Source organism: Pomacea canaliculata, linkage group LG12 (genome assembly GCF_003073045.1).
Source record: "Pomacea canaliculata isolate SZHN2017 linkage group LG12, ASM307304v1, whole genome shotgun sequence".
Lineage (NCBI taxonomy): Eukaryota > Metazoa > Mollusca > Gastropoda > Architaenioglossa > Ampullariidae > Pomacea > Pomacea canaliculata.
The window spans coordinates 23,551,476-23,573,929 of NC_037601.1; the positions used below are offsets into that span (position 1 = coordinate 23,551,476).

Sequence of the window (22,454 nt, forward strand, 5' to 3'; positions counted from 1 at the left end):
TCTTTGACCAGACTAGCATGACACCTAGATTTAGATATGTTGATTTTTGTCCAATAATTCTTCCAGCAGTAATTTTGCCATCTTTTGATCTGTCACTTCATTTAAGTCAAGCTGATTCAAATGCAGTGTTAGTTTGGCAGAATGTTGAACTGCTTGTACTCTTGATGTCTCCTTCCTAACTAGGCAGGTTGACAGCTTATGTTCTGCAAGGAAGGGCGTAATGTTTGATGTAAACGAGGAGAGTAAAATTGTGGTGGTGCCAGTGGCCACATGATACAATATCTCTCATATATGATGCCAAGTGGCCATTATTACTAAGTAAGATTGGTGGCTAAACCTGCTCAAGGAATGCATGGCTGTGCTGTGATATTGTTTTTCGGGCCTGGATGGATTCGACTTTTGATGTTGGGATCTTCTTCTTCTTCTTCGTCGTTCACTCAAATGGACACGCCTGCCTCCTGCACAAATGATGCTGTGCGCCGCAGGTCCTCCAGGCTGCCGTGTAGCTTCCTCAATACTGGCGTCTCATCAGTCCAAATGCGGTGCCTGAGTTCTTCATGCATGATGTTGGGATGATATGGTCCTTATGTGGGTCAATTGGGTGGTAGCTATGACTGAATCGATATGGTTTGGGTTGAAATCACCAAATAGTAAGGGTCAGCCAGAAACAAGCACTTAATTTTTTTTTGAACTTGTAACTTTAGCAAAAAAATAGTTGTAATAGAGCATAAACTGTTGGTCTTAAGTTGGTTTGGGGAGGTGGTCGAAATAGAGAGGATATTTGTAAAGTTAAAAATGCTTGGGTCGTAACTAAGAGGAGATTGTAATCAGGAAGGTCTTAATAAAGAGGTTTTACTGTATAAAGGAAATACAGAATATAGAGGAAAAAACTGTTGAAAAGGTTCAGTGGACAAATGTTCCTTTAGAAAGATTTTTTTTTTTTAATCTTAGAGTAATCTATGAGCTATACTTTAGAAACATTTGTTTCAGTTGTTTTCCAGAGTTATTTGAGGTTAGTAGGATGGCATTCCCTGAGCCTCAGATGATCAGTCTTTTCACAGGAAATTAAATGCAGGGCTTATAAACATACTGGATGCCCAGGAAAATTAAGTGAAAACTTGGACAATTTGGTGCCTAAGCATCCAGTAACAATATCATCTTGTTTTAACTCCATGTAAGAGCCTGGTGAACACTAAATTTGCTGGACAGAAGTTCAAGGCATATAGCAAGGATAAACTGCTAGGTTTTTCGGGGTTTTTTTTTTTTTTAAGAATTGTTGGCCTTGGTATTCCGATCCTCATTCCTATCCTTCTCATCCCATTATAGTACTGGCTTATAGTTGAAGTTGACTTTTCTGACACCACTTTGGTGCAGCAGTAGACTGAATGTACTGTTTTGACTCATATTGGATAGGTCATCAGTGTTGTTGTTTGTGTCCATTGCTGTGAATGTGCTTGTGTCAGTTTATTTTTTCCTTGGGCAAATTGGCAGGGCTGACTGCCGTGCCGTGATATAGCCTTAGTTGGCTTGGCATAAAAACCTCTACCACCACCCCTTTTGGGCAAATCAGACACCGATATTTAATTAACTAAATAGGAACCAAGCACAATGTTCAAACACTGTGCTTCAAACACGTTAAAGAATTCATATATAACTAAAAGAAAATGGGAGGAATTAGGCATTTTCAAAGTGTTCCCTTTTTGATGACTCATACTGGCAATTAAGCTTTTTTTTAATTCTTTTGAATTTGAAAAAACCCACTTGAGTCGTTGGTTGTATACCTGTTACTGATTTTTTGTACAGCATGTTTGATGTTGGTGGCCAGCGAGATGAGAGGAGGAAGTGGATCCAGTGTTTTAATGATGTGACTGCCATAATCTTCGTCACTGCTTGCAGTGGCTATAATCTGGTTTTACGAGAAGATCCCAGTCAAAACCGACTACGAGAATCTTTAGATCTGTTTCGCAGCATCTGGAACAACAGGTAAATACTCTTCATTTCATCTAGATTTTCTAGATCGTGCAGTGAAGGCTGAATTTCTTCACTGCAGCAGGAAAAAAATGTCCAGTTAAGGGAAAGCAATGAGGAGAAGCACATGCAATATCTACTTTAGTGGTCAGACTTTCTTAATGTTATTTGCATATTAATGTGATCAAAGTACATACCACATCTGCTACTACTGTGTATAATAAGCAAAGAAACTGTTTCCATCAGAGATTAATTTACCCATGAATTATTACCTTTAATATGTTTGAATATTTTTATTCTGTTACTCTGCTACGCACTTTAATGATAGAGTTTTTGGTTGCTAGTTTTGAAATCAATTTCCATTATTTAAAAGCTAAAATGACAACGCAAAAGTAAGTAGTATTTGAATTCCTTATCTCTTATTAATAAGAACATTGAATTATTGTGTTAATTGTTTGAAAAGAAATGTTACATTTCATGCTTTTCATGCCATTTTTTCACCTGAACTTTAATGTCAGGCTACTAGATTGTAGCCATAGAATGCAGAATATGTAACAGAATAAGGGAAGAAATACAGCACCCCCTCAAAGTGGAATTTGCAGTGAATTTTCTACCTGTTTCAAATAAATTAAACACCCAGTCGAATACTTTCTTCTATCAAAAAGTAGTTTTCTGGGAAACATGCCAGAGATAACTATCAGTTTCCAATATAATTATTGATTTTCATTCTAAAAAGAGCTACAAAGGTAAACGTTACCTGAATTTTACATCTTTTTCTCATAAAATATTGAGTTTGTGCATTTCATTTGTCAAAAGTGTGAGTTCCTCTTCCACCCAAGACTTTGTGATCATTTCAGATTTGTTTATACGCTCATTTAAACAAATCTATTACAAAAAATAAAATAAAATACATGATGAAGTATAGCATTTTTATTTATTTACAAAAGGCTCTTTAATGTGAATTTTTATTTTAAAAGTCTTTTATGCAATATTTTTGTAATTTATTTTAGCTGTATATCTGTTGAACACTGTGGACTTTTGATTGAAACTTCCATACTCAGATCATAGCACTTCCATAGCAGATGAGTCACTGGTCAATTCAACCATTTACTGAGTTGACCATAGCCCTTAGTCAATTCAACCATTGGCCTTAGTTGATTCCGCATGTGAATACCATGCTACGTCACACCAAAGAACCAGTTATTATCTCACAATAAGCATGTAAACAATGCCTATTGGACGGAACAGTTTATCAGAATCCTTGGAAGATCAAATTTTTATATTTTTTTGATCCAGCAGCTAAGAGAAGCATTAAATTTTGTATGGTCTAGAGCTGGGATGGAGAACAGTATATAAATCATTTCATCCGGCCTGCTAAGGCAATTGCAGATTTCAGTAAATCCATAAGCATTTTTCATCACAACATAAATGTATATTAAGTGGATAATAATAATGTAAATTTTGAGGGACAAGCAAGGAACATCCACTATGGGGTAGACAGGACACACATGAGTACATGATGTCACAGACACTTGTGTCTCATCGGCTGCCTGCAACCTATTGGGTAAATTAGGAGAATTATGCATGTAGGTGACATTCACCCCATGCCAAGTGTAGACCCCTTCCGGTCTGATGTCAGTTGTAGATGCAGGTAACATTCTTAGACCACGTCAACTCATACAATAAATGAGTAGCATGTATGCACACTGTACTTTCACTGCACAGCCACAAACAAAAATGTACATTGGGAAAAAAGTTTTATGGCTATGCTGTCTCCTCTAGGAACTTTCTAATCATAAACATATATTTTACAGACTCCAAACAGTTGTTTCTCTATGATTTGTATGGAGGCAGAGCATAGTTTTTTGTGGACCTTATTATCAAAAGGTGGACTGTGGTGACTCAGAGGACAGCAGTGCTAGGCAGATTGTACACTTGCAAAAATATCAGCATACTGTGGCGAAACTAGTTTGACCAAAAAGAGCAGGCTAATTTTGAAGTAGATAATTTAGTACGGCCCATGAATGATATTATAAGCATCAAAATGGCCCTTGGAAAGAAGAAGGTTCCCCACCACTGGTCTAGAAGTACTAAGCCAACCTGAGAATTGTAAGGTTTAGAAACCCAATATTAGCAGATGAAGCAGACTACAAAGAATGACTTTAGCATGAGTCGATGTTCATCAAATTTTGCAAACTGTAGCTGATCATCAGACAAACTTGAGCAACTAGTCACAATAACTACATTTTATCTCTCATTATACACTTTTTCACTGGGATATCTTAAGGGATTGTTTTTATTTACATTTAACATAGACTCTTGACTTCAGAACAGTTCTCTGATGATTTTCCTTTGGCTAGGTGTACTTTTAATAATCTAATAATAATGTATCAAATACCATGTAGCAGTTTTTGTCTAGTGCAACGGTAACCATTTAAAATTAAATATGGGAAAAAATAAAAGAATTGTTGATAAGCTTCAACGGGGAAAAAAAAGGACAATTTCGCCAGTTACTATTAACATAGGAACTGGGGAGATTTGGTGGGGAGGGGGGAGAATAGGTCTCAAAAGAAAATGCTGGAAGCATACAAAAATATCCATTTGCCTTTCCCAACCCCTAAGTGTTTGAGATGTGATTCTTTTAAAGTTCAAACAGTAGAGAAGAAGTAGAGAATGACTGGAACAAGTATTGTGGAGATTGCTGTTCATAATCATTATTCCTATAATATGTAATCAACTGCAAGAGCCTGAAAAGCAAATATATCGCTATCCATCACTGATTTCACACACATTCTCTCTACCCCCACCCACACATGCACACTTAAAACACAAAAAGGTCAGTAGGTCAGTACTGGTTTTTGTGGGGAGAGCATCCAAACCTGAAAGTGCACTTACTAGTAATTTCTCTAATTGTGTGGTGCAGTGTAGCATGAGAACATGTCGTTTAGACATGCAGCTTTGACTGGACCTAAGGCAGACAGACCCTGATGGTCCCCCGTCCCCAGAAAAGATGCTAAAATATGAACAAAGATTTTCAAACCGATCTAATTTCATCGTACCAGTGGGGACTGGTATATCTCTGTAATACAGCAGTGAGTGCAAACATGTTTTCTCTATAACAACACAAGAAACTGTTATTACTAGTGACTGTGCTTGGTAACACACGGTGGTTATACATGGGAATTTTATTGTACATATCATGTTTGGCGTTAACTTTCGACACAACCCATGATTTGCTGTGAATTTGCTCACAGTCATTCAGGAAGCAGCAGGAAACATCTGTGCTATGTAGAAGCAGGGCCACAGTAGCTAAGTAAAATTACAGCTTAAAAATCATTTAGTCAGTGTAGCCTAGATTATATGCAAACACTGTCCCTCTATGTTTATGTTGAAAAATATCACTCCTGTTGTATTTTAGATTGCAGTTTCCATAAAGTTACTGTGTTCTTCAGTTTGTTTTGTATGCTGTATCTGTGTTAGGGTGTATTACTCTATAGGCTATCAAACTATTTTTATAAAGCATAGAAGAGAACACAGAAATAATTCCAAACAGTAAGAATCATGTGTTGTAAACATTTTATGTGCCATAGGTCAAAGGTCTTTTACAAAGAAACACTGTTTCGCTTATCATACAGTCTTCTATTTCTAGAACGCTAAAATTCTACATTAAACACACATCTATTCCTCTGAGGGTTATTTTCATAATACTTATGCAATACCGTTTGCTAAGTTGTGCTGACCGTGCTAACGTAAGGACGAATACGAATAGTTTATTTTGTTAGGCCTTTGGGCCCATTCAAAAGGATTGTCATGCAACATGTCACAATAGATACAAAGTGTTATTAGCGTAGAATAGCATCTCTTTTCTTTGCCGCTAAATATAAACTTGGCAAGATTGGACAGTATTGTTTCATTACTTGTTGACATAAGCATCTGCAGTTTGGAATTATTTGGTCTAGTGTAGTACATTGTCGGAATGAAATTTTTTCTCAGATCTTTCAGGCATGGACAACATAGTATTAAATGGAACTCATCCTCTTCATCAATTTGACACATAGGGCATATTTTACTTTATTATTGTCAGAATATCTTAAAGTATGTGTCATTATATATCTGAAATACCAAATCGAATTCTCACTAATGCATTTCTGATGAAACTATTAACATCTAAACTCAAATACATCTCTCTGTGAGTCACAGATTTAATTGACTTATAGAAACTATACCTTTCATTGCTATTGATTATAAAATCCCATTCTTGCCAGTGGCAATCAATCAATCTTTGTTTAAAACATTTTATAAAATTGCTTACTGATTCCACTCCTTGATTTAGCCAAACATGTCCAAAACCGTATCTAAAATGAAGTAGTCTGATCTCAGATACCCAGTTTTGCTTTCCATTATTGTCTAATCGTTCTAACATTTTGTAAGCTCTCCATGGGAGTCTTTGTTGCTCCATCCTTGTTAATTTTATCCAATATCTGACACAGCTTATGTATATGCTAACGAAAAGAGTATATCTGCCAAAATCACCGTATATCATCATGTTAGGAGTGTGTGTACCCACACCCAAAAATCTTTTCATAGCATATGTGTGAACTTTTTCAATTTCTATACAGACATTTCCATGAAGGCCCCAAACTTTGGCTGCATAACATAAGACTGGTTTAACTTGCATGTCAAATAGTCTGGTAAAAACATTAACAGAATGGTTTCCTATTTTGTATAATGTATTAATGATGCAGAATACTGCTTTCTTGGCCTTAGCAGTTAGGTCTTCGGATGACCGGGAAAAACTTAATCTTGTGGAGAAGTAAAGGCCTAAATACTTATATGTATTTACCATATTTATTTGCATACCTCCATAGAGCCACCTTTCCCTCGCTGCTAAAAATCCCCCTTTTCTAAAAACAACAATATTACTCTTGTTTAGATTAACATTTAGGCCCAGTCGTACTGATGCATTATATAAAGTATTTAGCTGGTGTTGTAGTCCTACTATAGTTTTGGACATCAATACAATATCATCTGCAAATAAAAGAATGAATATTTCCATAAATTCATGTGTAAAGGTTGCCCCATGTTTTCCATTATTCATAATTTCTAAAGCTAACGTAAGGACATCAGCAAAAGAATCGTTTTTATCAGCTCCTTCGATTCTTAAATGGCCCAGTCAAGAACAAAGGTAAGGCATTGTTTTGAATATTTATGCACTAAATAATCTACTTTAATAATGATAGCTTCAATGAATGGTCTGTAAAACATAAGCTTTATATGGATCAAATTTTCTTACCTTTTCTCTTTTTAAGCTCTTTATTATAAAAGAGAAAATTGCTGTTGTGATCTGAAACTTTATTCTCAGAAGAAAATTGAGGTTCATAGACACAAATTAAGGCAGATATTCTTTGTTGTCTTTTTTAAAATGACCAGATCTTTTATGAATTGACGCACTTCCGTATCCCCACTTTTTATTTGAAACAGTGAAGCAGTGTTATAGCAAAGATACTGAATGCAACAAGATGGGTTATCAGGAAGTGGTGACAGTGAAGTGAGCTCATGAAGCAGACAAGGTGATCACTGCTAAAGTGAAGTATCAAAATGGTGGAGGCTGATATTGCACAGTTGTATTAATTATGTTACAAAAATCTTGGTAAATCACTTTTCTCATTTCCTTCAGGCGAAGCAAGGTCAGTACCTAATTATTTTCACGATACTTTTCAGACGTAATTATTGCTTTCTGAAGAATATTAATGCTGAAAAATGTCATCTACACTTCATTTTCACAATTGTGTATAATCTGTTGACAAAAGTGACCATAAAGTTAATTATTTTAGTATGTTGATGTGTTACTTGGTAGATGTGGATTTGTTGTTTGTGTGAGATTCATGGTCAGAGCAAAACAAAATGTAGTTTGTTTAGGTAATTGAATGAATGAACGAACATAGTGCATATCTAATGCATGATAATGCCATCTAATGGCATGATAAGAATGTACACTTTATTCTTGGCATATTTGTTACCAATAGATGCTGGCGATTGACCAGAAGGAAAGACTTGCTAAGGAAAGATGTGGAACTGTTGTTCAAGCCTGGATATTACCTGTGTTGTGATCATTTCGAGAACTCATAATTCATGAATACAGTTTAGAAGAATAAGTTGATTTGGTGTGCTGTGCCATCAGCTTTCAGCATTAACAACACACCACCACCTGTTGCATCAACAAGACATCCCCCTAGAAAGAGGTCTATGATTTCAGGGCGAAATCCATCAGCTAGGAAGGAAGAGTGTCAGGTGTGTATGTGTGCCTGCATATGGTAGACTTTGTTTATTAATTAAATACTTATTACTGAAAGATGTAAATGAAAACAAAAGTTTAGTTCTGGACCCATATACCAGTTCCTGTGTATGCATGCCTGTATAGGGTGTATTTATTTCTATTTTTCAGAAAAACTTTGCCAACCGGAGCTGCCAGAAAGTTCACCTACACATCACTGCCAGTTCACCTAATGTTTCATTGATTTTATGAGTAAACTGTTGTTGCAGCCATGACTTACTTTGTACTGATGCAGCGTTTTTTAAAATTGTATGCTATTGACAGTTTGATAGTGCATTTGGATGTTCACATTTTGCAATGGATTTTGCTGTGCTTGTTAAGACATGGATGAATGGGTAGTTATTTGTATCATACAAATAATATTATCATTAATGTTGGTGAGGTTCCAGCATTTATACAAAAAGAGAATTCATTGTACGAAAATATTTTTGCTTTGAAGAAAATTTGCTTTGCGTTGTGTTGTCAAATGATGACTTTGTTAGTGTCACTGAACAATGTATTGTGTGCATGTGAGTTGCATGTCTTTTGTTACGTTGATCATTTTGTCTGTATTTTCAAAGTCAGTGAAATATTGAACTTTTTTGGGAGGTTTGTGTTGACCTTGTTACTCTTAGTACCCATTTACATGATCTTTATATCAACTGTTAAGTGATTTTCAAAAAATTCTATCAGCACTTGATCGTGATAAATTTTCTTTACCTTTTTTTTTGTTGTTGTTGTTGCTGCTTGCTTTGTTTGGCCGGCATAGGTATATGCACAGTTAATGTGATATGTGAATGCACACACACACCATAGGAATTACAGAATGCAAATAAATGAAGTTAACACAAAGTCAGTTAAATTTTTATAAATGTGTGGTAAATGTTGAAAAACATGCAATCTAAGATATGGTTTACATCATGTTCCTATTTAACATTTATTTTCACTTAACAGTGTGGGTCAGCTGAGCATACGCATAAGTTACACTGGGTCTACTAGGGTTAAAAATAAATATTTCAAATGCAGAACAATATTCAAAGATCACCGATTAGTCTCTAAGCATTTACCAATATAGACCTATTGGGAATCAGTTCATACAATGCCTATTATTTGCCGGCCTTTGGGAATTTTAATTTAACATCCGCAAAAAACAACTCAACAATAATATGTACACTGAAATATTTCATGATACTGCATACTTTGTTGGACTGTGACAAAATCTCTTCAGTTGTAATTATTTCCCTTGAATCGAAGCATTATCTAGGCAGTTATCATTGCTCTGTACTGCACTGTCAACGCTGTTTACATAGGAAACTAGTGTATTTGGTGATGGCAAGGTAGAGAGAATACCTGTTCAGCTCAAACAATATGATTGACACCCCAGTCCCAGAGATAGATTCAGGCATTTTTTTGGGCTGCTTTGTTTTATCCTTGGCTTCATCTTTGCACAACTGATTACAAATAGTGAAAAAAAGTATCTTTATCTAGATGAATGGTTTGTAATCATGGCAGATGAAAACTAGAGATATTTCAAGTGCAGAACAAAGAATGAGTCATTTGCTTAAAATGAGTAACACTTGTACAAAGTACTGGAGGAATCATTGGATCTTGTGCAGCTTGTCAATACTAGCATTAATTTAAAGATCGATTCAACTGAATCTGTCAATTGAAAAGCGCAAAAGCTAAGCATCTGATGGCACCAGCGTATTTTCAGGTTATATTTCTGGCATTGCAAAACAGTTCAGAGCTGAGATTTTATCAGTTATTTTTGTTTGGCCCACAGAGTGAACCTTGTACTGCAAGAGACTGCAAGAAAGAAAAAAGTTATTGGAGATGCACTTTTGCCCTAGAGGTAATACAACTTACCAACTTGCCACCAAAGCACCGGATATTTTTTTGAGATACAAAAAGAAGCAACTAGAAAGCTCTATCCACTCTGACCTGATCTGAATGGACAGTCGGGACAGAAGCCATGGACAGTGATAGGTATGCTAGGGCTCGGTTAAAGCAGTTCTGGGGATTTTTTTATTTTTTTTTTTTTTTAGCCTTTCATTTGCTGGAGCTGTTTTTGCTGTAACTGAAGAATAGCCATCAGCACTCTGGAAACGGTCATCATCATGTGAGGATGCTTCTGCTGGGACTAGCATGTGAATGAAGACTTTCAGAAAATGCATTCTGATAAATGTTTTCTAGATTTCTGTGCAACCAGCCATACCTCCTCACCTAGAGAAAAGCTCAAATTTAAAATAACTGAAAGGGACATTGGTACACTGACACTATTACAAATCCCTTATCTTGGTCTAATCAAAAATGTCTCCAAAGGCAGTTTCATAAAGACAGCTTTGTTGTGCCAAGACAGATCATATAGTTTTTAATTCTTTGAGGATCAAGGGACATATTTTTTTAAATGGACTCCAAAAGCAATTAAAACAATATTGAGCAGTCCAATTTGTATGAAACGATTTAGTATGTCGCTGACTTTATATAAATAAGGATGGTTTCGATATGTATGCATTAGTTTCATTGTCAGATCGATTGGAAATTTCAATTCGAAGACCACCCGCAAAAGTGAAATTTGATTTTTTTTTTTTTTTAAACAAAACTTAATATGTGCCAAGTGGACTAACTGCCATTGGTTTTCTCTGGGGATGTCACTAATGTAATGTACTATTATTTTTGTTTCAGGATTGTTGTGCTGATTTTAGAAAATTATTTGATTTTTTTTTTTTTTTTTTTTTGCTGTGGGACATATATGACCCTATGGGGCATAAGGGAACCAACTTTTTTGTTGCGCCTTTATCCTTTTGCGGTTTAGAAATGGATGCAGCAATGACTGAAATGAAAAACCTAATGCCTTTTGAGATATTTCAAAAATTCTGTGATTTTTCTGGCCTGATAGCTCTTGTTGATAAGCAAAGTACACGTAGCAGAAGAGAATTCCTTTCCAAACTGATGGACAAGAAATCTGTGCCTTCTTGGTAATGAATTTTGTATCATGTGATATCCCAATATCATGTGGTTCCATCCTTGAGGGACTACTAGTACACTAAACCTGATCTCCAGATGTCATGTGTTGCTAATGTGATGCCTCAGAATCACTTTGAAGTAGTTTTAAGTAATGCCTTACACTTTGCAGACAATGAAGAGATGCTTCCAAGAACAGATCCCTTTTTAAGCAAAACATTCGCAACCCAAGCAAACAACAATCAGTTGATGAAAACTTGACCAAATTCAAGGGGTACAACACAGTGAAGCAATAAATAAAAGCCCCCAATAAAATAGGAATTCAAGATGTGGTACAGGCATGATTCAAAGACCAGTTACCTGTATCAATTCTACTTATACATAGGGAAAAAAAACTGAAACTGAATATGCACTGGGAAAGGGAGTGGTTATTCTGACTAAACCACTTGAGCATTTGTGTTGTGAGGTTTACATTGATAACTTCTTCAATTCACCATTGCTTCAAATAAAGTCACAGGAAAAGGAAATATTCCTGTGTGGAACTGTGCATGCTGATAGGAAACGCATGCTGAAAAATCTCAAGAAAGACAATATAGAGAAAGGCACGTTGTCAGCAAATGATGTTACCTGTGTCAAGTGAATGGACAACAGCTCTGTTGTGCCTTGTCCTGAAATTGTCCTTGCCTACAACAAATTTATGGGAGGTTATTGATCTCATGGATCAGAAAAGATTACATATGAAGTTGATCAAAGGTCAAAGGTGAAGTACTTCTATCAAATATTTTTCGATCTGTTGGACACAGCGGTGAACCATGCTCACTGTATTTATCCATAGATGAATCTTGAATACAAGGAGATATCACAGCTTGAGTACAGACAAATGATACTAAGAGTGCTCATTGGAATTTACACAAACAGGAAAAGAAGCATTCCATCAGGACCTGTTCAAAACAGCAAAAAGATCATGCCAACCCCACAACCTGAGCGTAAGTTGGTGAAAGAAGAAAACCTCAAGAGCAAAAGGACAAAACTGAAAGCAGGATGGACAATATGTGTGACATTCTGTATAGGCCTGTATGCCGTGTTCGCTTGTGCTACATAACATCACTTAGCTTTTTCGAGAAGTACCATTCATAAGTTACATGCAAAAAAGATGGATTTTTGTTCACATCACAGTGTAATGTTATTTCTGATGTTCCATAACAACAGTACCTCTGATCACTATTCGGATAAAAATATTGATAGAACCCATACCTCGCATTATTTAAGGTACTTTTCCCTTGCCGCCCCTAGGGACATATTTGTCCCATGCTGCATCTCAAAAACTATGAGGAATATCAGTTTTAAATAAACATTTTTAGAATCTACAGGTCTTTTTACCCCTAGACATGTCAGAATAACTAAAATTATATGTGTACAATCCTTAAGGTCTGTCAGGAACCTTGGGAGTTATTTTCAACACTTAATTGTCTTTTGAGAATCATTTTAACTCAGCTGCAAGACCATTTTTCTCGACCTGCTTAGGTCAGCTGCATTAGACATCTCTCTGTCGCTTCCACCAAGCAGCTTATGTCAACATTTATATTGTCCAGGCTTGATTATGGTAACTCTCATTACTTTGATCTTTCTGACTGCTCGACAAGCTTCGGACAGAACAATGCTGCTTGCATTATATTCCACAAGTGGAAGGTTGATTGTGTCACATCACTTCTGCACGATCCGCACTAGGTGCCAGTTCAGGCTCACATCAAATTCAAGATAGTCATACTTTGGTATCTTATTGTTCATGGCCTCATGTCAGTCTGTCTGAGCTTGTTCACCCTATCAGCCTGGCAGGTATCAAGCTGGAGAGGTTTGGCTAGTATCTTTTCTCTTTCTGTCCATGGTATATGGAAGGTCTCTCAACATAGTGGGAAAGCTATGTGCTTTCCAATCTGGACATAAACTTCTCTTTTGAAAATACCTGTGTAATTGGTCTACTCTAACTGTTCCTTTCTCCGCCTTTAATCTATGTCTGCATTAGTTCATGTGCCTGGAAATGTTTACTGTGCATGTGTATGCATGTATGTTTGGCTGATTGTGGTTCCCATCTCTATCATATGACATCATGAGCTTGCATCTGTGTGGGAAATGCACTATATAAATCTTATACTAAAGACACAAATATCATTCCTACCAACTGCTCTTGAGTCCAAACAAAACGACAATTGTCTAAAATTAGTAGCATCAGAGACCATGAGAAAATTGCTGAAATTCATTATCTCATTACCGCAAAGTGCTTTGAGTCCTGCTGTTGCTGGAGAAAGGCACTATATAAATGTGATTATTATTATTACTGTTTGAAAGCTGCCATGGTAATTATAAAATGCAATTTTTCTTTCTTACAACAAAAACGTATCAGAAGTTTAATGACAGGGTTGAATTTGGATAACTGTTTAAAGAAAGGCTTTATGTTCTAAATTTGAATAAGATTGCAGTGGAACTCATTAACAGAAATCAAAGAGGTAATGTTTTTCGCTTGCTGTCTCGCAAATCTTGTTGTATGTCAGTTTAAATTAGAATGTGACTAATAGGATGGTATATTTTCTTTCATTCTGAATATTATTTCATGTCTTTGTGATTGTGTCAGACCAGTGAGGAATTCTTATTTGTTACTGGATTTTATTCTTAATGTTGCTTTGGCTTTTCACACTGAAAGTAATGTGCTGTTACCCTACAGTAGAACCTTTTTTTTTGAGGCTTAATAAAATTCTCCAAAATCCGGTTGTACCTGAAAGAGGTATCAGCAAGGAAATCTACCAGTCTGCTTTCATTCCACAAACCATGACCTCATTAACTTAAAAAATCAATTTCATTTATTTAAATGTTGAAAATAAAGCTCTTTAAACCATATCGTGCTTTTTTTTTTTTTTTTTTTGTCATTTTGTCATGCTTGTTACACACCATTGTTGTGCTTGTTCCACAATTTATGGGGAATCTCTCTGGGTAAGAGCGATCAATACAGGGGTACTGTGGTAGACAAAGAGGTTCTCATAAAATACTTATGTGTCTTTAATGTGATTTCTGCAAAAAGTCAAAATAGAGAACAAGCAGTCAACCACAAGAATCATTTTTATAACCACTACTTCTGCAAGAGCACAATCCATGATGTGCGCTACTAATAAAAAAATCAAAGAGGCAATTAAGAAGCAGTCTTGTTCAAAATGTACTTTTTTTTTTACACATTATGTAGGGCAAATAGTTTGCCAGAAGCAGTTTATTTTAAAATTTACTTTTTTTCCCAACACGTGACTTCTTCAAAAAAAAAAAAACTGGCAGGAATGACCTGAAGTGCTTATGGAAAGATCCTTAAGACTGTAAATCAAGGAACCATAAGGTCACATCTAGAATATGGATCCATCTCTTGGTTGGCAACAGCCAGGTCACATCAATAGATCTTGTATGTAGTTCACAACCAATCACTGAGAATTATTACTTGTGCCATGAGAACACCAATATTGTAGATGGAGGAAAAAAACAGCTATTGCCCCATGGAGTAAGAGAATGTAAAGCATTCATGCAAGTCATCTGAAAACCATCTTATAAGCAACAGGCAGAAACCATTCTCTGTGGAATGGCTCAGACAATCCAGCATTTGTTAAAGATGCATTGACTGCAGAAAACACATGAAGTAAAACTGCCAGGAAATGTCACTTCAAGCCCAGAATGCCCTTTCTGATCTAGATTTAGCGCCATCGAAAGAAAGAACAATAGCTATCTCTATATGTGCAACAGTACCTCACCAAACAAAGAAGAATCCAATCATTTAAGGAAGAAAGCACACACAGTGGCCATGCTGCACAACAGATCTTGTTTCCTATTCGCCCCCAGTGGAGCATAGGGCCGCAACCACACCCACCATCCGACCTGGTCCTGGGCATCCCTTTCCAGTTGGGACCATGTCATGTCAGCTGTCTCTGCCTCTCTGTGGACTTATCTCATCCACGTCTGTCTGGGTCTCCCAACCTTGCGCCTCCCCTGTGGGTCCAGCCCAGAGCTTGTCTCGTTAAATTGTCAGCTGGCTTTTGTAGAGTGTGGCCAATCCAGCCCCACTTCCGCTTCTTGATGTCTTGGCTGGCAGGCTTTTGGTTGGCTGTCTCCCACAGGTCTGTATTCGAGATCTTCTCAGGCCATCTGATATTAAGGATGCGGCGCAGACAGTTGTTTACGAATGTCTATATCTTGGTGGTGATGGCATTTGTCACCCGCCATGTCTCAGACCCATACAGAAGGACTGATTTTACATTTGTATTATAAATGTGGATCTCGGTGTGTAGAGACAAAGCCTTGGAGTTCCAGATAGGTCGTAGGGTGTGGAATGCAAGCCTGGCTTTGTTTATTCAGCTTCTGACATCTTCATCTGTACCTCCGTCTTTGCTGCTGACTATGCTGCCAAGGTAGGTGAAACAGTCAGACTCTGTAATACTGCACAACAGATACCCTAAAGAAATTTGGATACAGGCCCATACAGAGAGATCAACAACAGAGGCAAGTGGTAAAGATGGAGCAAGTGTATACATTGAAGATCCAGATGGGCAGAGACAAACAGCAGTACTACCAACCAACAGACCTTCACTGTTCTAACTACAAAGCCAAAGTTGAAGCAATAATCCATACAGCAAACATGATTGGAAACAAGACAGAGATAGCCCAATTGTCTAACTGATGCCCTTTCTGTAATACCAGCAGCTGAAAAATTACAAACTGCCAACCATTGAAAACACTCTTGATGGCCCCAAAAGTTCCATATGGCGGAACTGCCAGCCACATTTGGATCTGGATTATGTCAAGTGACGCATCTTGGTGTTCCAGTAATAATAGACAACATTTGTGTTAATGTCTTTTTTTATTACTTTGATTTGAATATATTCATCTTCTTCTCTAACCTCTTGGTTTCACTGATGCTTAAATTGTATCTGACCAATGTTTATACTCTTCCTTTCTTTGACAGTCACTTAAATGCCTGATATCCTCAAATCTTTAAGGGTTTTACTTTGTATGCAATAGATTTGGATGTTGTATTAATGCAGAAAATATTCTAGCTCAGTTTTCTTGTTTGTTGCACCTTTACCACTGATGGGCTGAACAACAGCAAATATGCAGATATGCCTACTGTTACAATTTATCCATAACAGCTACAAGTTTAGATAAATAAATTTTGTGTGATCAAAGCATTGAAAAAGCAGGAGGATAAAATGAGCGTGAAGTTTCTCAGATAATTCTAATGATCAAAAAAGCCGAAGTTTTGAATTGGCTTTCGAGAGACATTAGCACGGTACTGCTACCTGTCACGATGCTAAAAAAACATGAATGGGATGTCCTGTTGCAGCATAAGCACATTGAAGGGGTGTTTCTGCACAAGTCTTTAGATATTTTTTCATATATTCATTTCATTTCACAACTGGTACTAGAGGTACCAGATGTAGGAGAGATATGATGGGCGCAGCAAAGGTGAACTTACGCCATATGCTCATACAAATCACCACAGATTTATATACATATCAGTAATTTAATACAATTTATGTTGCCAATTAATGATGAGGTAAAAGTAGATCTGAAGAAAGTGAAAGAGAGTTTGTTTGATCATACCTGTATAAACCTTAACTATTGGTGCTGTCAGCCTATTGCTGTTTTTTCAGATTGCTTTGAGTTACTAGGTGACATTGTATGCATGATGTGAGACATTAAGCCATGAATAGCTCTGCTTTCTGATCATGCGAAACTGTGGAGTAGGAAGTGAAGAGGCTTTTCAGTGTATTTGAATGACGTAGACAATATTTTTTTAAGTTTGAGATTATTGCTTTCCCAGCTCCTTCCTTAGTTAAATTTCCCTACATTTTAAAGGACTTGTCTAGATTCTGCTTTCTTGCCTACAATAGTATCTCTACATACGTGTTTAATCTGTTCCACAACCGAGCTCTCGTGTAAAAAAAAACTCATAAATTAAAACTATTGTTCCCAAATAAAATTAAGAAAATAGGATTAATGTATTCCAGCCCTCCCACAATTTATATGTAAATATATATGTTAATAATAATCTATCTATTCTTCTTCGTGCATCAGGTTGCACATAAGGCCTCAACCAGAGTCTGCCACCGATGTCGATCAGCTGAAACCCGCTCTAGGTGACCCCATGTCACCCCCTTCCATTCATCTCCTTTTCCGCTGTTCTTCTCCAAGTTTCCTTTGGGCGGCCTCGTTTTCTTCGGCCGTCTGGAGTCCATCATTAATAATAATAATAAATGCAAAATTTGTAAAGGCATACTCACACTCCTAAGGGGTATGCTCTTAGCGCTTAAGAACAAGAAGGAAACATGGACAGCATACAAGGGACAGGAAAACAAACAAATAACATATGAGCTATAAAAGAATAAACAACCTTACTAAACAAAGAATAAAATCAAATACAGAAAACACAAAGAGGAACCAAATAACAAGAACAAGAGCTGAGAGTAACAGTATAATATACAGTACTGTATCGTACATGTTAATGGCACAATAATATAGATAATAAAGAATATGCTAAAGTACCAGGCTCTTGCTCCTTCAGGTCTTTTGTAGATGATGCGAGCTTTCTCACAGTTGATCACCTCCGTTACTGTGTTTCCAGCCAAAACTGCTTCTCGTTCACCTACAATAATAGCAATCTCTCCATCACCTCATTCACACCCAACCTTCTCTTCGAGATAGTGATGATGCCTTTGGCCGGTATGATGATCATGATCTGGTCCTTCTTTTTCAAAATTGTACATGTCGTAGATGTTATTTTTAGTTTAGTCCTTGTTGAGCATAGGGCCGCAACAACACCTCACCAGCGGACCCAGTTTTGGGCAGCCCCCTTCAGTTGGGGCCATGTGGTTCCAATGTCCTTTGCCTCACTCTCTACTGTTCTTTTCCAAGTCTGCTTTGGTCTATAGTAGATGTACTACGACCATACTCGCTGGCAATGTCTACTACCCTAACACCATGCTCATGCTTTTTAATGATCTTATGTTTCTGTTCCGTGGAAATCATACACTTCTTTTAAACACTGTCCGTGGCACTCACTTTCATAGGTCCCATGATTGCACAGTATGTAATTCACAGCACACAAAAAATCTCGAAAACAACACACATGTACAGGGGTGGGAGATGTGTGATCCAAAACAGACCAAGGGACAGCAGTGACATTGGTTGGCAGGACTGGCAATGCTAGCGAGTGAGCAAGAGTTGCCAAGTGCTTTATGCTATGACACAAGCTTGTATCAAATTTCCGCTCATACGTAAAAGCAGCATTTCCACAAATTTTTGTCTTAAATCTCGATTTACTCTTATATTGGTTCACTTGTATTTAGAGGTCTTACTGTACTTGACATGACATTTTTGGTTCAATTTAGCATCTGTATTGGAGAAATAACAGATCGATTTCTTTTAAATCAGGACTTTTTTAGGTTATACAAACTGGGTCATATTTTTATCTTGTTTCAGATGGTTGCGGACAATATCAGTGATCTTATTTTTAAACAAGCAAGATCTGCTGGCTGAGAAGGTGAAGGCAGGCAAGTCAAAGATAGAGGAGTATTTTCCTGACTTCACACGCTACCAGGTCCCACCAGATGGTCAGTTTCATAGTACAAATAAATTGTTTAATTAAGCTGACATTGTTTAGGCTGTACACACAAACCATCATCTTTTTCTTTCAAAATACAAATGAAATATTTAGATAGAAATATATATTTATATGCACATAACATAATTATTGATTAGCTTGTTCATACAATTAAGCATGGTATCTGCTTTTAAAATAAAATTCTCAAATGCACATCCATGCACATCAGACTTGTCATTCATACATATTCATATATATATATTCATATATATATCACTCATTGCTATAGGCTGAAAGGGTTTTTAAATTAATAAAATACATTGTTATTTCACTGTTAGTTTAGTTTAGTCCTTGTTACTCCATGAGGAGCATAGGGCTGCAACAACACCTCGCCAGTGGACCCGGTTTGGGGCAGCCCCCTTGAGTTGGACCCATGTGGTTCCGACGTCCTTAGCCTCGCTTTCTACTGTTCTTTGCCAAGTCTGCTTTGGTCTCCCAACTCTCCTCTTCCCCTGAGGCTTCCATTCAAGTGCCTGCTTTGCAGTGGTGTCAGCTAGTTTGTACAGTGTGTGTCCTATCCAGCCCCATTAGTGCCTTTTGATGTCTTGGCTAGTGACATTCTGGTTGGTTCTTTTCCACAGGCTGCTGTTGGAGATCTTTTCAGGGCATCTTACTCCCAGAATATGGTGTAGGCATCGGTTGGTAAAGGTCTGGAGCTTGTTGTTGATGGTGTTTGTCACTCTCCATGTTTCAGAACCCTACAGTAGGACTGCTTTCCCATTGGAGATGGAGGTCTTACTGCTGAAAGATAATTTTCAGGAGTTCCAGATGGGGCGTAGGCTGTTGAAAGCATGCCTGGCCTTGTTGATGAGGCTTTTGATGTCATTTTCTGCTCCACCATCCTTCTTAACAATGCTCGCTAGATACACGAAGTGATCTGTTTCCAGGATGTTCTCTCCTTGAAGTTGGATTGGGAGTTCCTGCTTGCTGTTGATTCTCATCACTTCGATCTTCTTTCTGTTGACCTTTAAGCCAGTCTTCTCTGCTTCCTCTGCTAGCTCAGTTTGGCTTGTTCATGTGGTTATGAGCGGTCCGGTGGCGCAATGGTTAGCGCCTGTCACCAATACAGTGAAGGTCGGCTGCCCAGAGTTCATTTCTCGTCTCGGGCAAGCTGTTCTTTCTCAGCACGTGGCATCTGTTTACAGGGCTGGCTGCTTGCCGTAATATAGCCTTAGTTGCTGGCACGGCGTAAAAAACTAATTCCCCCCCCCCCCTCTTGTTAATGTGGTTGCTGATGAGATAGGAGACTAATGTCATCTGCAAAGTCCAGGTCCTCTAGCTGTTTAGCGGTCCGGTGGCGCAACGGTTAGCGCCTGTCACCAATACAGTGAAGGTTGGCTGCCCTGAGTTCATTTCTCGTCTCGGGCACGCTGTTCTTTCTCTGCACGTAGCATCTGTTTACAAGGCTGGCTGCTTGCGGTAATATAGCCTTAGTTGCTGACACGGCGTAAAACACCAATTCCGCCCCCCACTCCTCTAGCTGTTTTGTGAAGGTCCACTGGATACCGATGTTGTTGTCTTGGGTTGTCTTGCACACAATCCAGTCTGACCTTCAGGAAGATTGTTGGTGATAATATTCAACCCTGTCTTACTCCGGTCTTCATAACGAAAGGTTCAGTGAGTTTGCCATTATGAATAACTTGGCAGGACAAGTCTTCATACAATCCTTGGATAATGTTTATGAGCTTAGGTGAAATGCCGTAGTGGATTATCATCCTCCAGATGACGTCCCTGTCTACACTTTCGAATGTCTTAAAGTCCTCAGAAGTTATTTAGGGAAGGACTGCCACTCAATAGACTACTCAGTGATGATACAAAGAGTGGCAATGTGGTCAGTGCATGATCTATCCTGGCGAAATCTTGCTTGTTCTGGTCTCAGTATCTTGTCTAGTTACTTCTTCAGTCTCTCTAGAATTACCCTTGATAGAACTTAACTAGGGATGGACAGCAGCATGATCCCCTGCCAGTGGTTGCACTGAGAGAGGTCTTGATCAGGTAGCATAGTTTCCAGTCTGTTGGTAATAATTCTTGTTACCAGATCTTGTGTAGAAGGGGCTGTAAAACTGTTGCTGTTGTTTCTGGGTCTGCCTTTAATGCTTAGGAGGTATGCCATCCTGGCCTGCTGCTTTGCTACTTTTCATACTTTGATAGCTTTGATAATTTCTGTCTTAGTGGGAGGGCTGGTGACATGATGTTCAGTTGCTGGTGGTGTGTCAGGTAAAGATGGTGGATGAGGTCGACTCAGGATCTCTTTGAAGTGTTCCATCCAGCAATCTCTTTGCCCTGCATTGTTTGTTATGGTCTTGCCGTCTTTGTCTTTCACTGGCTTGTTTAGGTTAATATTCCTGCCTGACAGAGTTTGTGTTGTTTCGTAAAGTCATTTCACTGTTAGTGTTATAAATTTTTATTGTTTTCCTTAGTATGTTGTTTTTAAGGTGGTTTCAATTAAGGGATACTAATCAGATGCTATGATGGTGGTAAAAGATGTGTTGCAGCCAGTCAAAAGGCTTTCAACTGTATCCCAATCATAATAATTCTGCAGTTTGGAATTATTTTGTTCCAGTTTGTGTCTTTTTGCAGTAGCATCACAGCAGCAATGCATGATACAAATCTGCTTTGTTATATTTATTATTATGTTATGTAGGGCACACAATTTTTGTGTAATTTATGATTTAGATTTGTCCAAAAAGAATTCTGTAGACGTTTATAAAGCAGTGGAGCTGTACGGGGTCTTGATTACACAAGTGAACTACTCAGCAACAGCAGTTACAGCATAGCAATAAACTGAACAACAAGCTAGACAGCAAAGGGATAAGAATTTGTTCCGCTGGTTGTCTTCATTTTGCTATCTAGAAAGATGTTAATGTTCAGTTAATACTATTATGAAATTTGTAGGCATTTATTATTCTGTTTCAACAGCCACTGCTGAGCCTGGAGATGACCCTGAGGTGGTGAGAGCTAAATACTTCATCAGGGACGAATTCTTGGTGAGGGCTTAAAATATGAATCTTTGTGTTTAGCTGTTTGTGATTGTGATGCCACAAGGTTGATTTTATTGTTGTTAAATAACCATTTCATTTTAGCAAGCCTGTTGTCGTGGGTTCAGACAAAAATTCTTACTGATGTGATAAATGTAATAGGAATCCTAGAATTATTTGTATCTAGGTTACTAATATGTGGGAAGATTTGTAAGTTGACATTTGTTTCAATGCCATTGTTATTTGGAGCTACAAAGAAGTCCATTATAAGTATTTATTGGTATAGTTAGAGTTCAATCTCTTGCACTTGTTTCCCAGTTTGTACATGCGCACACTTACCCCAATAATGATTATTCAGTTTTTGGAAAGCCATCTGGTCCATATCAGCATCAAATACTGTATATGAACACGGGGTACATAAGCATAATTTCTTTTGTATTAAGGGTCTACAGTGTAATAAAACACGTTCTTGGCATTTTACACTGCCTAATCCTATGTGGTGTATGACATAGTCATGAAAATCTCATTCCCAAGCATTCTGTTA

The 22,454-nt window shown here is 37.6% G+C and overlaps 1 protein-coding gene across 1 annotated transcript in view; it reads left to right on the plus strand.

Moving 5' to 3' along the window:
* The window catches only part of LOC112576819 (guanine nucleotide-binding protein G(s) subunit alpha), a 68,710-nt gene that overhangs the window by 34,628 nt on the left and 11,628 nt on the right, over positions 1 to 22,454 (plus strand). The window contains exons 7-9 of the mRNA XM_025259577.1: positions 1,804 to 1,983; positions 18,752 to 18,882; positions 21,852 to 21,919. Coding sequence (XP_025115362.1) covers positions 1,804 to 1,983; positions 18,752 to 18,882; positions 21,852 to 21,919 — 379 coding nt within the window. The remainder of the gene's footprint in view (positions 1 to 1,803; positions 1,984 to 18,751; positions 18,883 to 21,851; positions 21,920 to 22,454) is intronic.